Raw genomic sequence first — 12,409 nt, forward strand, 5'->3', positions numbered from 1 at the left:
AAGGGGAGAGTTTCAAGACTGCACCCAGATATTCAGCTGTTCATCATTGGATTCCAACAAACAAAATTAATTTAACTGTAGTGTCCAAGTCTTACAATCCTCCCCATCATGCTTCACCCTACACACCAAACCAAACTTGCATACAGCTATAAGATGAGTTCACAGACCCTATTGTTTACATGTAACAAAGAAAAAGATAGGAATCGACTGCAGGCCCTATGCTTCAAACTGGGTTTTGACCCAATATTTTATTTGCATATTTATACTAAACCATAAGGTTGTCATATTCATACTGAGTCCTACTTTCCAAAAATGGATTTGATCCACCATATTCCTTTGGTGTCCTTGGGGGTCTCCTCTCCTTCTGGTGGAGGATCACTTTGTGGGGTCTTGTGCAGTGTGCTCACATCATAGCCCTCATCTTTGGCCTTCTGCACCAGCTGATTGTAGATTTCATCATCCATATGTGGCTGCCTGCATAAAATCTACAACAAAACAACCAAAAATATTCCAAGACAACCAATCAGTGCTTGCAGCAATTATTTCTCGAGCTATGTTAAAGAATTACAATTATCCCAATAGAAACAGTCAGTTCATTTCTTGTCCTATATTAGCACTTTCACCTCTCAATTTTTTCTCCTCTATAATTGAGTAGAATCTATCTTAAGAATTCAGGTTAACATGCTAACATACTCTATAATTCCAGCTGACATTCCTGTATGCACTCAGACTATGTCTGGGTTTAAAGTGTTAGAACTTTTAAAAGAGACTGTGAGAATAAAAGATATACCCAGAGATACTTCCTGCTAGGCTGACCAATGAGAGCATACTGATAATCATCATCAATGAACAAAACCCAGTAATCCCCAACAACAGGAATGATGGGCAAGAATGGGGGAACATAGAATTTGACTTTCAGCTTTGCCTCATCACTCTTGGGATCAGCCTTGTAGGCAGTGCCTTCTATATACCCTCTTTTGCCATCAGTGAAAGTCTCATTAAGCACATGGACAGTTCCATCTTCTCTCAGAGTGTAGGTAGCCCTCGTATTCACCCCACCCCTAGGCTGAAACCTCGACGGGAATGAGGCGATCTCGTACCACCTTCCCATGTATCTGTTGATGTCCAAATGCTTTACCACTTCCATTGGTTTCTGGGACATTGTTCCGGGTTCCTGTTTTAGATCGCGAGAGAGGAGAGATTTTGGTTGGGGTTCAAGACGGTTCGTAATCTGCTTTTTGCTGATTCTTGATAAGGTAAAATAGGAAAAAACGTTTGGTGCAATGGAGATTCTCAAGTGAGACGTGGAGGACTAAGAGCCCTACATGTGTGCTTATGTCTGGTTTTAACCACCAGATCCACATGGAAGCTTCTAGGCCGTCCCATCTATGGGAAGAGGAAACAGGTTTGGGTCATGTGGAGATTGCAAAGAAGCAAACTTAAGGAGGAAGAAAAGGAGTAAGAATAGTCAAATGAGTCGATTTCAGCTTACGTTCACCTCAGGAAAGAGGAAGGATTTTGATGGTATTTTCCATCTAGCAACAGATAGCTGCATTCTTTGGGCTTTTGCAGGACTCAATCAAATACTTACAAAGTAGCAAGTAGAACTGTCCATGCACCATGCATAACAATCTATGCCCAGGCTTGTTAGGTCTTGCTGAAGGTCAATTATAAGCCCAAGCTTTCAATATTTGATGCAGCTTGTATGCCCATGGGGGGCTGTAGTTATTCCAGTGGGCCTGGACCAAGTACTGCCGAAATTGCTGCAACATAGTTGATTGAAGGACTTTGATTATTTCTTAGTGGCTATGGGTCTATCCTATCTTAACAGAAAAGGCAAACGCCAAAATGCCATTATTTGAAAGAATACTGCAAATGGAATCATGCCTAACAAATGATACTGATATCTGTAACTCTTCCAAGGCTGGGTTTATTTCTCAACAAAAGTTAAGAGAGAAAGAAAACAAAAGCTGAACCACACCCCTATCTGAGGCTCATCATTCTAGCTTTTATTTTTTTATCATAAATTACTAGTTACCTTTTAGGACCTAGATTATCAGTAACTGATTCCTACTTCCCAAAGATGGATTGGATCCACCAAATGCCTTTGGTGTCCTCGGGGCTGGTTTTATCTTCCTCTGGTGGAGGGTCAGTTTGTCGTGTCTTCTGCAGCTTGCTAACATCATACCCCTCACCTTCAGCCTTCTGTACCAACTGGTTGTATATCTCATCATCAAGATGATTCTGCCTGCATAATATCTACAAAAGCAACACAACAAAACAAAACTGAAGAGAATCAAATACTCATAGTGAAATCCAGCTCATTGGCCCGACACCCTTTTTCAAGAAATGCTACTACAAAATCTTTTATTGCATAAACATACTAGTAGATACACAGATTTGAGAGAGTGCCATAAAGGTATACCCAAAGGTACTGCCTGCTAGGCTGGCCAACCAAAGCATACTTGTAATCACCACTAATGTATAAAACCCAGTAATCCCCAACAACCGGAATAATGAGCAAGAAAGGAGGCACATAGAATTTCACTTTGAGCTTGGCCTCATTGCTGCTGGGGTTTGCCTTGTAGGCACTGCCCTCGATGTATGCTCTCTTGCCACCAGACCAAGTCTCATTGAGCACATTCACAGTTCCATCTTCACTTAAACTGTACGTAGCCCTTGCGTTCATCCCATCTTTGGGCTGAAATCTTGATGGGAATGGAGCTATCTCATACCATCTTCCATGTACCTTTTGATATTGAGTTTCTTCACCGCTTGCATTGCCCAATTTGTTACAAATACCACAGATTTTGGTCAGGTTTTTGGGAGGTTTCAGTAAATAGAGATATTCCTGGTGCAGTGGAGAGCCTTAAGTGAGACGTGGAAGAGTAACTATCTTAACATGTGTATGCTTTGAATGGTTAAACAAATCAAACTGCCAGATTTCTTCTGGGAGCCTTTGACTCTGTTTAAGGGAACAGTTATAGTCTTACAATTTTTAGTCCAGATCAAAATAGCATTCCAAAGTTAAAGGTAGATTTCAATAACAAATCAAGGAGGTGGGACACAATAGGACCTTGGTGTTTGATTTCAGGACTGGCTAGACTTTCTTGATTGCAGGCTAGGTCGACAGGACTTTGATATTTGCTTACAAGTTACAAGAAAAGCTAGACTTTCTCAAGGAGCATATGACCAAGTCAGGTCAAAAGAAAATATGAATGCCTTGATTGAGGGTCTGCAATAATTCAAAATTGATAAAGAACTGTCATAATGATTGCCCACTAATCTCCTTTGAACAGTGAATGATGGGTCCTTTAACAAAGACAAGATGTGTTAATCATGTGTAATGTGTTGCATTTAGTTTTCATTTCATTGGATGGAAAGAAATGAAGGTTGGCAGGCCAACTGAGATTTTCTACTGTTGAACAACTACTGTCAAGTAAATAGGTTGGTCCCCGGGGCAAGTTAGACTTCAATATTTTGGTGCATTTCAGTCAGAAATGAATGCTAGTAGATGTTATGATATACCTGTAAATGATCTGAAAGTAACATTGTTCTTTGGTTTGATAATTGATTAACATCTAACCTCTATAAATGGTAATGAACCCCCCAAGTTGAAGTTCTTGAAAACAAGAAAGTTAAATTGATATCACATCCAACTAAAAGAAACTCTATTATTGAATTTTAGCATACTGGAAATAGATAGTAGTAGGAGCAATATTTATTGTTCCTGCCAAACTTAAAAGTTTCTCTCTCTTCATTAGCTGGAAAAAGAAAATGTCTCTTAGATTGGGTTTGAAGTATCATAAAAACAGATAGCCTACCATGATTAATCTTCTTGTTTTTGGTCACCTGAACCTAATATTGAATGCCACCAAGTTATCCTTAAGAAAAACCAATAATTACAAAAAATGTTGATGCCAGAGAATTGATCTGACAATCTAGATATTGGCAAAGGGCAGGTTCTATCTTTTCTCTGGAAGTTGTAAGCACATGCATTATTTTTCTTGGACCCTAGCTAGTGTCTCTCATGGCCATGGGGTCAATTCTAGGTCTATCTCTTTTGATGTCAACGCTGAAACTACCAACATTTTTTCTGTTTTTGATAATTAAGCTTGCCAACTTCTCTAAATATTGGGATCTATATTTAGCTTGATTCATGTCTCCAAGATGTTGCATTTGCTCTAGGATTAGAGTGTCACAGTTTTCAAGGTCCATATATTGAGTAGGCGTTTTGTACATTAAGTGTGACGGGGAAATACTGATAATTCTTTGATTGTTTGGAATCAAGGCCCCTCTCTACAACAACAACCTTGTCCCAGTAGTTTTAATCCCCTATTTAATTTAGAAATTGACATCCTGCTCTTCTTGGCCTTACCTGAATTATAACATCTTTGGTATTTTCTAGTATCTGTTCTTTTATGATCTGGTTGATGCTTATTTAAGACAATTTTCTCCAGTCACCTGCTAATCTGCTATTTCTAGTCTCAGCTGGCAGTTGGCAGCTAGCTGACAACTTAGTGCTATTCAACTCAAAGAGGTTTAGCACACTTCATGGCCCATAACCATCCATGTACACGGAATCTAGAACTGATATTTTTTAACTTCTACCTTTCCCCAACTGTTCTAACTTACAAAAGATGTAACCCATGTGAAGACTGAAGGCAAGGTAGTAGCAGCCCAGAACCAGCACTCTGCTTCTTGTGAGACAATGGCTTCCAGCCTATCTCCTTTCTTTCTATTCCTCATTACTTGTTCTGCAACACTAATAACTCCAGCCAATTCATTGCCAACCTTTTTCCCTGGAGCTACCTATCAATCTTTAATCAAACAAGCCAAGACTCCAAAACCAAAGCTTCCATTCAAGGTTCACTACTTCCCTCAGACTTTAGACCACTTCACTTTCCAGCCCAAGAGCTCCAAAATTTTCTACCAAAAGTACCTAATCAACAGTCATTACTGGCACAAAGGCGCTCCTATCTTTGTCTACACTGGAAATGAAGGAGATATTGAGTGGTTTGCTGCTAACACCGGGTTCATGCTTGACATTGCTCCCAAGTTCAAAGCTCTCCTTGTCTTCATTGAAGTAACGTTTACAAAATCACTTCCTCGGGGTTCCATAATCATAGTTTAAAAAGAAAAAAGTTATTTGGGAGTAACTCACATCATTAAAAATAGTTTCTTGGTGTTCTTGAAAACACAGAAAATATCCTGGTCTATTGTAACTCTGTGGGCGTTTTTCCAAAACCGAAAACATATCCTAAAACCCATGTCTTTCTCAAAAACATTATCTTCTTTTTTTTTGTAACTCATTGTATTTTTGTTGTGATTTTTCAGCATAGATTTTATGGGGAGTCAACGCCATTTGGGAAGGAATCGTACAAGTCAGCGAAAACGTTGGGATACTTGAATTCACAGCAAGCCTTGGCTGATTTTGCAGTTCTGATAAGGAACTTGAAGCAGAATCTGTCATCTGAAGCATCCCCTGTCGTGGTCTTTGGTGGGTCTTATGGAGGAAGTAAGTTCAACAGAAACAAAATATAGCTTTTCATTTTCTTAGTCTTTTTCAAGATGTTATGGCTACGATGTATGGATTAAAGATAGCATATCTATCTTTCATATTGGTAGCAATTAGCGAAGAACATCCCTTTCCTTCTAGTAGAGTCGCACTTGTTTATCAGTACAGAATTTCAAGGAACATCTTACATTAGTGAAACATCTATTGGTAACTGGTGTGAATGTGGGATACTGGTATACTGGTACTTGAAGTGAATTTATCAGAAAAATGGTTATATTGCTGTTTCTTTTTACTGTTTCTATGATCTCCTGTCATTAATGAAAATTTTCTCTCTTTCCGCAGTGCTGGCAGCGTGGTTTAGACTTAAATACCCTCATATAGCAATTGGTGCATTGGCTTCTTCAGCCCCTATATTGCAGTTTGATAAGATAATTCCATGGTCAAGCTTCTATGATGCTGTTTCTCAGGATTTCAAGGTCTATCTTTAGTTCTCACATAGAGATGAATCTGTGCTTGAACTATAAATTTCTTTCTGTTCTTCAATTCTCCTCTGTAACTAACATGGGCATTCAGGATGTAAGCTGGAATTGCTATGAAGTGATAAAGGGGAGCTGGGAAGAACTGGAGGCAATGTCAACTCAGAAAGAAGCCTTGGCTGAACTAAGCAAAGCTTTCAGAACCTGCAAGTGAGTCATGAAAACCGGATTTTATTCAGTAAACTTGTTCCTAGAGTTTAATTTTGATCCTTCCATTGTTTTAAAAGTGGCTTGATTATGCAATGGGTAAGCCTTCATTTGTAGGGATAATAAATATATTATTTTGTCATTTAGTTTTGGTTTCCTTTAATACATATTTTGTATGTTGTAAACATTTCAAAAAGGAATTATATGATAATGAAGCAATTTAGGTGCAATGAGACCACAACTGGGAGATGGAGGTCAACAGAGCCAAGAATTAGCACAGCCAAGATTGGGCAGTTGAAAGTTTAGGGTCTAGTAAGAAGAGTTGCTCTTTGGGGTCCTGCTTTGGTTGAAGTCCTGAAATCTGAATAAGCATGCTGAAAATTTTTCTTAAGTACTCTGGGGACATTGTAGATCAACTTTCATTGGTACAATTGCGCATGAAGTTCAGTTTTTCCATAAAAAATTCTTCTAACCTTCAGCCAAGTTAATGACCAGCAATTACAGTCATGTTTAACATTTCTTATGCCTTGAAGCTATTCATATGATGTATTTTACTTCTTGAAAATTAATTATATTTCTTTCTTCAAAGTTCAGGAGCCTTCATTCAACAGCTTCTGCTCGAGATTGGCTATGGACTGCATTTGTTTACACAGCCATGGTTAATTATCCAACTGAAGCAAATTTCCTGAAGCCATTACCTGCTTATCCTGTGCAGGAGGTAAGACTTTTGTACATGAGCTGGTTTGTTGCAAGCTTTAAGTTTGAACATTTTCGAAGATCTGTTCTTGATTTTTTGTTTTGGCATTTAACCTTTATTTACATGTAGATGTGCAAGATAATTGATAAATTTCCATCAGGAGCAACAAAGCTTAGTCGCAGTTTTGCAGCTGCGAGCTTATACTACAACTATTCCCGTGCAGAAAATTGCTTTGAGATAGAACATGAAGTCGATACACATGGCCTTCATGGTTGGGACTGGCAGGTAAACATTTTGTTTGATATCTAATACAAAATGTACCAATTTCAAAGCTTATTAAGTTGATTGGAGACAGATGCAACTGGACCTATTGAGGAATTGATCATAAAGCTGACATGGTCACAACATTTGCAGTATTCCTGTAGTAGGTTGTAGATCCAAAATTTGTCCAGAATTTAGAGCTTGCTACTGCCTTTTCTATGTAGTTATATTTCAGATCGCATCAGTGTACATGTTGGAGCCTGCTGATGATTGATGAGCTTTAATTAATCTAGTTCTTTGTGATCACTAATTTATGGAAGCAGTTTCAAACCATATCAAATAATCAATATCTGTTTAGGAATAATATAACAGTTTAACTAGAGTTTGATTACTCACCCCTAATGCATTGTAGCATAACTGATTATGCAGACATGCACAGAGATGGTTATGCCAATGACTTGCTCTAAAGAGAGCATGTTTCCTCCATCTGGCTTTGATTATGAAGAGTTTGCAGAACAATGCCAAATGAAATATGAAGTTTTGCCTCGGCCACACTGGATCACAACTGAATTTGGTGGCGAAGTAAGTTTCTTTTACCATGTTTCTCCTTAATTCCTTCTATTTAAATATCCCATTTTCGAGAAGATGCAGATAAATTGAACTTACCGTCTCTTGCCTGTGCAGAGAATTCAGAAAGTGTTAAAGAAATTTGGCAGCAATATCATATTTTCCAATGGAATGCAGGATCCATGGAGCAGAGGAGGGTAAGTAGTTCTCTTTTAAATCCTTTCTTTCTTTCTGATTCAGTAAAACAGATCAGATGCTGACTACCAGGTGACCAGACATCCTGTTCCTTTAGCTTCTTAGATTACGATTTTTGTCATAAAGAAACTGATACATGATTTGAATCATACAGCGTGCTGAAAAATATATCTGCCAGCATCATTGCTCTTGTCACAAAAAAGGGTATGTGAATTATGACAAAATATTTCTGTCCTACATTGTTCTTTTGACACATTTGTCAATGTTATGAACTTTAAGAAACTCTCTCATTCTTCTTTCTTAGGAGCTCACCATGTTGATTTCCGGTCCGCAACAAAAGATGACCCGGACTGGCTTGTTGAACAGAGGAGACAAGAAGTTGAGATCATTCAAAAGTGGTTAAATGAGTACTATGCAGATCTCAGACATGCATAATAAATTGATGATAGAAGTTTTGATGTAAACCCTTGGTTAATTGCATTAGTCAATGTTTTGAAGCTCTTCTTCCCTGAAGCTGTATGTGTCATCTAATTTGCAGAAATGCTCATCTAATTTTAAGCTCATGAAGAATTCAGGCAACTCATGTCTCCAAGCTATGTGCACTCAATCTTATGAAAAACCTTCAAAAACTATTGCATTCCAGCCTTTCCAGGATCAAGGGTTGACTAGAAGTATTGCTAATTGTAGTCAACAGCTGTGAGCTATGTGCCATGGCCTTCTTTACTTATAAAGCCTGATGGCACCGACACAAGTGCGTGTTGGCTGTTCCTGTTCTGCTCTCTCTCTCTCTCTCTCTCTCTCTCTCCCCCCCCCCATCCCGTCATTCCCCAAAAGCTTCATAATTTGCTAGAAACAGACTATGATTATCAAGGACAATGTGAAACTCAAGACATCTATCTCAACACATTAACTTTGTCTGCAAATTCATTGAGAGAAAACGGATATGTCCTTTCTCTTATCGAACCAATTGTTACTATGATATACTAGTACAAATTTATCCAATTTCAGACTGATAATTGTTTTTCTTAAAATAGAATAAATAATAACCCAAGCCCAAAACCGACAGGACAGTGACCACTGAGAAACGGACACCGACATTACAGAATTTTTACATATGGCTTTTGTTGGGCCTGGATAAGTTTCCTTTTTAGGGGCGGTGGGTCAATACCACCTCAGCCTCAGATTTTGAAAATGGTGAGATGAAGTTTGGCCTGCTGACACTGACTTCTTCAAAACCAAAGGTGAAAAAGGAGAAAAAAAATGCATGAGAATAATAAAACCATTAAAAGGACAGTTGAAGCAGTAGATTTCATATATTCATAGCTATCAATCAATGCATCCCTGGTTAGATCTCACTATTCCATAAACACAGAGTGAAGAGAGAGAGAGAGAGAGAGAGAGAGAGAGAGAAGGAGAAAGAAACTAAAGCGAGAGAGATAGAAACATGTCACGACGAGCAGGGACTTGCTTGAGGTTATGTCTTGTAATATTTGCTGTAGTTTCAGCATTGGGAGTGTGTGGACCAGCTCTTTATTGGAGATTCAAGAAAACTCTTAGATTGGGTGATTCCAAATCCTCTTGTCCTCCTTGCATCTGTGATTGTCCTCCTCCTCTTTCCCTTCTCAAGATTGCCCCTGGTATTACTCCTTTCTTGTTTAGGGCCTCTTATTTTTTCAATCAAATTTCATGTTTTTCTGTTTTTGTGATTCTGGGTTGTTGCCAAAATTTGATTTTGATTGGTTTTTTGTTTATTGGAGTGAAGATAAGGAATACCCTTTTGGAAAATTTGAGGTCTGGATCTGCTCTTCTTGCTAATTTTGCATTTTGAGCTTTGGGAATGTTATATTTTCTTTAGTTTTTACGAAGTGACAGGGTGCGCTCCAAGTTAGGTTTGGATTTAAGTTTTATTCTTTGAGAAATTCCTGTTTCTTCGATTTGAGGTTTTGATCCATTGCTGCTGCTGCTAATTTTGGAGGTATCTGTTTGCCTGGCCAACAGGATGTAATCAAGTAAAACCAAATTTCAGTTTAAATTAATGCTTGTTTAATCATATATTGAGTGGAGGAATTCAAAGGCACCCGGTTTGTTTTCATTGTAACTAACTATAGAACCCGAGCCCTCTGCTTTGTACCTCTTTCCTTGTGTGCAGAATGACTCTATTAATATTAATTGGAAGAAAAATGACACTTCTAGGTCCATTTCTGATGCATATGACAAAGAAGGAAGTTGAGTTAGGTGAGACCTTTCTGGAATTTAGGGGCCAAATAACCATGCAATAAGGAAGGAGGTATAAACAACAATTTTTTTGGGTTTTACTTCAACGGCACTGAAATGATCTCTACCTTTGTAGAATGACTATTGAGATGTCATAGCATGTTGACTTCTAAAAATCCATCTCTTTCTTATAACTTCAGAATGAAGATATTCTTTTCCTGCCTTGGTCCTTTATGATTTGACTCATTTTTGGTAACATTTAATATGGATCTCTTTATAGAATTTTGTTACACTTTGCCTAACTGTGTTGGTGAGCTTGTGTAGAGTAATGAACTGCATGATTTTATTGAAACTCAGAATGACATCAGGATCATATAGATGACTTGTTCATTAATGATGGAAATTGATTATAATTTAGGAATTTCATTGATTATTTGCAGTGCTGTTGCACTATTGATCTTGCTTTTTAACTTATTAACAATTGTGGTGGTGTGTGACCAGAATATGAACAAATGTGATATTGATCATGAAAAAAATACTTGCATTTGGGCTGTTTCAATTCTTCACAAACCACATTGATAGAAATTATGAGCACAAATTGAAAAATGTCAAAATTCTAGTTGCCTCTTACTTGACACTGGTGTTCAAAAGAAGGGGAGAACTTCTTACATTCCTAACCTGCCTAGATAAATACATGCAAGCTCTATTTTCTTTCTTTCTTCCACACACGATTGTATGCCTTCTTTTGTGTTTGTACGATACAACCGTGTAATCATAAGCTGGCATAAGAAGGGGGGAACTTCTCACATTCCTAACCTGCCTAGATAAATACATGCAAGCTCAATTTTCTTTCTTTCTTCTATACACGATTGTATGCCTTCTTTTGTGTTTGTACGATACTACCGTGTAATCATAAGCTGGCATGCAGAATCTGCAGCTCCTTAAGCTGTTGATTTCCTTGTTTTTATGTGCTCCTGCTAGTTACAGGGGCTGTGCTTGTAAAATTTTGTGTCAAGTTTTGGTTATCTGTTTGAATTACTTATATGTTTTCTTGTGCTTTTGTTATTCTTTTGCAGGGTTGGCCAATCTCTCAGTTACAGGTTAGAGTTTATTCCGTCATCTCTAATTGTTAACTTTATGACTTATCTCTTCCTATTCATCTTTTTAATTTCGATCAAGTCATTGCCCTGCTTCTTGTCTTGTAATTAATTTGTCAATTCATCTGGTGAAACCACAATCATGTACGCATGATATGAATTATGGTGACACAGATTGTGGAAGCAGTGACCCTGATCTCAAGCAAGAGATGGAGAAGCAATTTGTGGACCTTCTGACAGAGGAGTTGAAGTTGCAGGAAGCTGTTACGGCAGAGCATGCTCGCCATGTGAACATTACCTTTGGTGAAGCAAAAAGAGTAGCTTCCCAGTACCAAAGGGAGGCGGAAAAATGTATTGCTGCCACAGAAACCTGTGAGGGGGCCAGAGAGCGGGCTGAGGCCTTGCTGATTAGGGAGAGGAAAGTTACAACATTATGGGAGCAGAGAGCTCGACAAATGGGATGGGAAGGGGAATAACTGTTTGTATAATTCATCTAAATATCCTAGTCAAGAAATCGAAGCATTCCACCTTGATTTTTATTCAATCAGGCAAGCTAGTTGCTTGAGTAGTCTTGTAAGGGCAAAAGGCCCCCTCAATCTCTCCCTCGCATCCTCCATTTGTAGTTGCATGAATTCCTTTGATGATATAAGTTTCTAAAGAATTATCACCTGTAACTGTCATGTTTTTGTGGACCGCTTACTATAATATCATCTCAATTTCTTCACTTGAAGCAAAGCTACAAAAGAAAAGTCTTTTCTTTTTCTTTCCTGGGCAAAAGCTTTTGTGGTAATTTCTTTTCTGCCCTGCCTGAGAGGCTGAGGCTGCCATAGTCAAAAATATGTTATGTCTGCATGTATTCAGAGAAAGAAAAAAAAGGCATCGGGGGAGGTAACACCGACGCAGGGAAAATAATTTTGAACATTAGGAAAATGGAATCATCTCAGTATCTTTATTAGGTCTAAGATAGGATGAAAATGGATGAACTTGACCCAACAATGATCCCTGATCCCTGATCAATCATTTCACTCATTGAGTTTAGGATGAAGAAGTAGATAGATAACATTGAGTTTTCAGTAGTACATTTAATCTGAAAACATAGTAGAATTTTTCTGTTTTTGGTGAGTATCCAAACAGACAAACATGTAAATATTGTCAGCAATGGATATACGTGGACCAA

General features: G+C 38.1%; 3 protein-coding genes and 1 pseudogene across 4 annotated transcripts; 2 read left to right on the forward strand and 2 right to left on the reverse strand.

The window, feature by feature from the left end:
• Positions 1 to 46: 46 nt before the first annotated feature.
• Positions 47 to 1,414, reverse strand: TIL (temperature-induced lipocalin). Its single transcript, XM_007011912.3, has 2 exons — positions 791 to 1,414; positions 47 to 485 (listed from the first exon to the last, which is right to left on the reverse strand). Exons 1-2 carry the CDS (start codon positions 1,160 to 1,162, stop codon positions 300 to 302), a joined length of 558 nt encoding a protein of 185 aa, XP_007011974.1. The 5' UTR covers positions 1,163 to 1,414; the 3' UTR covers positions 47 to 299.
• A 656-nt stretch (positions 1,415 to 2,070) lies between these two features.
• LOC18587877 (temperature-induced lipocalin-1-like) lies at positions 2,071 to 3,058 on the reverse strand (annotated as a pseudogene). Its single transcript, XR_016028439.1, has 2 exons — positions 2,426 to 3,058; positions 2,071 to 2,259 (listed from the first exon to the last, which is right to left on the reverse strand). The product of XR_016028439.1 is annotated as a temperature-induced lipocalin-1-like (transcript).
• Positions 3,059 to 4,498: 1,440 nt separating this feature from the next.
• Positions 4,499 to 8,500, forward strand: LOC18587878 (alpha/beta-Hydrolases superfamily protein). Its single transcript, XM_007011915.3, has 10 exons — positions 4,499 to 5,086; positions 5,338 to 5,518; positions 5,861 to 5,994; positions 6,092 to 6,204; positions 6,796 to 6,919; positions 7,028 to 7,183; positions 7,589 to 7,741; positions 7,844 to 7,923; positions 8,076 to 8,125; positions 8,226 to 8,500. Exons 1-10 carry the CDS (start codon positions 4,712 to 4,714, stop codon positions 8,354 to 8,356), a joined length of 1,497 nt encoding a protein of 498 aa, XP_007011977.3. The 5' UTR covers positions 4,499 to 4,711; the 3' UTR covers positions 8,357 to 8,500.
• A 723-nt stretch (positions 8,501 to 9,223) lies between these two features.
• On the forward strand, positions 9,224 to 11,956 carry NKS1 (ubiquitin-associated protein (DUF1068)). The gene is made up of 3 exons (XM_007011917.3): positions 9,224 to 9,558; positions 11,212 to 11,235; positions 11,407 to 11,956. Exons 1-3 carry the CDS (start codon positions 9,366 to 9,368, stop codon positions 11,706 to 11,708), a joined length of 519 nt encoding a protein of 172 aa, XP_007011979.1. The 5' UTR covers positions 9,224 to 9,365; the 3' UTR covers positions 11,709 to 11,956.
• Positions 11,957 to 12,409: the final 453 nt, after the last annotated feature.

The sequence above is a fragment of the Theobroma cacao genome, chromosome 9, assembly GCF_053813885.1.
Source record: "Theobroma cacao isolate CCN51 chromosome 9, ASM5381388v1, whole genome shotgun sequence".
NCBI classification, from domain to species: Eukaryota; Viridiplantae; Streptophyta; class Magnoliopsida; order Malvales; family Malvaceae; genus Theobroma; species Theobroma cacao.

Excerpts from the sequence above, each read along its gene's own strand:
- TIL (XM_007011912.3), bottom strand. The coding sequence starts at position 1,162 with ATGTCCCAGAAACCAATGGAAGTGGTAAAGCATTTGGACATCAACAGA. Across the intron at positions 486-790 it reads CTAGCAGGAAGTATCTCTGG|ATTTTATGCAGGCAGCCACA; the intron begins GTATATCTTTTA and ends GTTTTGTTGTAG.
- LOC18587878 (XM_007011915.3), top strand. The coding sequence starts at position 4,712 with ATGGCTTCCAGCCTATCTCCTTTCTTTCTATTCCTCATTACTTGTTCT. Across the intron at positions 7,184-7,588 it reads TTCATGGTTGGGACTGGCAG|ACATGCACAGAGATGGTTAT; the intron begins GTAAACATTTTG and ends CTGATTATGCAG. Across the intron at positions 7,742-7,843 it reads CAACTGAATTTGGTGGCGAA|AGAATTCAGAAAGTGTTAAA; the intron begins GTAAGTTTCTTT and ends TTGCCTGTGCAG.
- NKS1 (XM_007011917.3), top strand. The coding sequence starts at position 9,366 with ATGTCACGACGAGCAGGGACTTGCTTGAGGTTATGTCTTGTAATATTT. Across the intron at positions 9,559-11,211 it reads CCTTCTCAAGATTGCCCCTG|GGTTGGCCAATCTCTCAGTT; the intron begins GTATTACTCCTT and ends ATTCTTTTGCAG. Across the intron at positions 11,236-11,406 it reads GGCCAATCTCTCAGTTACAG|ATTGTGGAAGCAGTGACCCT; the intron begins GTTAGAGTTTAT and ends ATGGTGACACAG.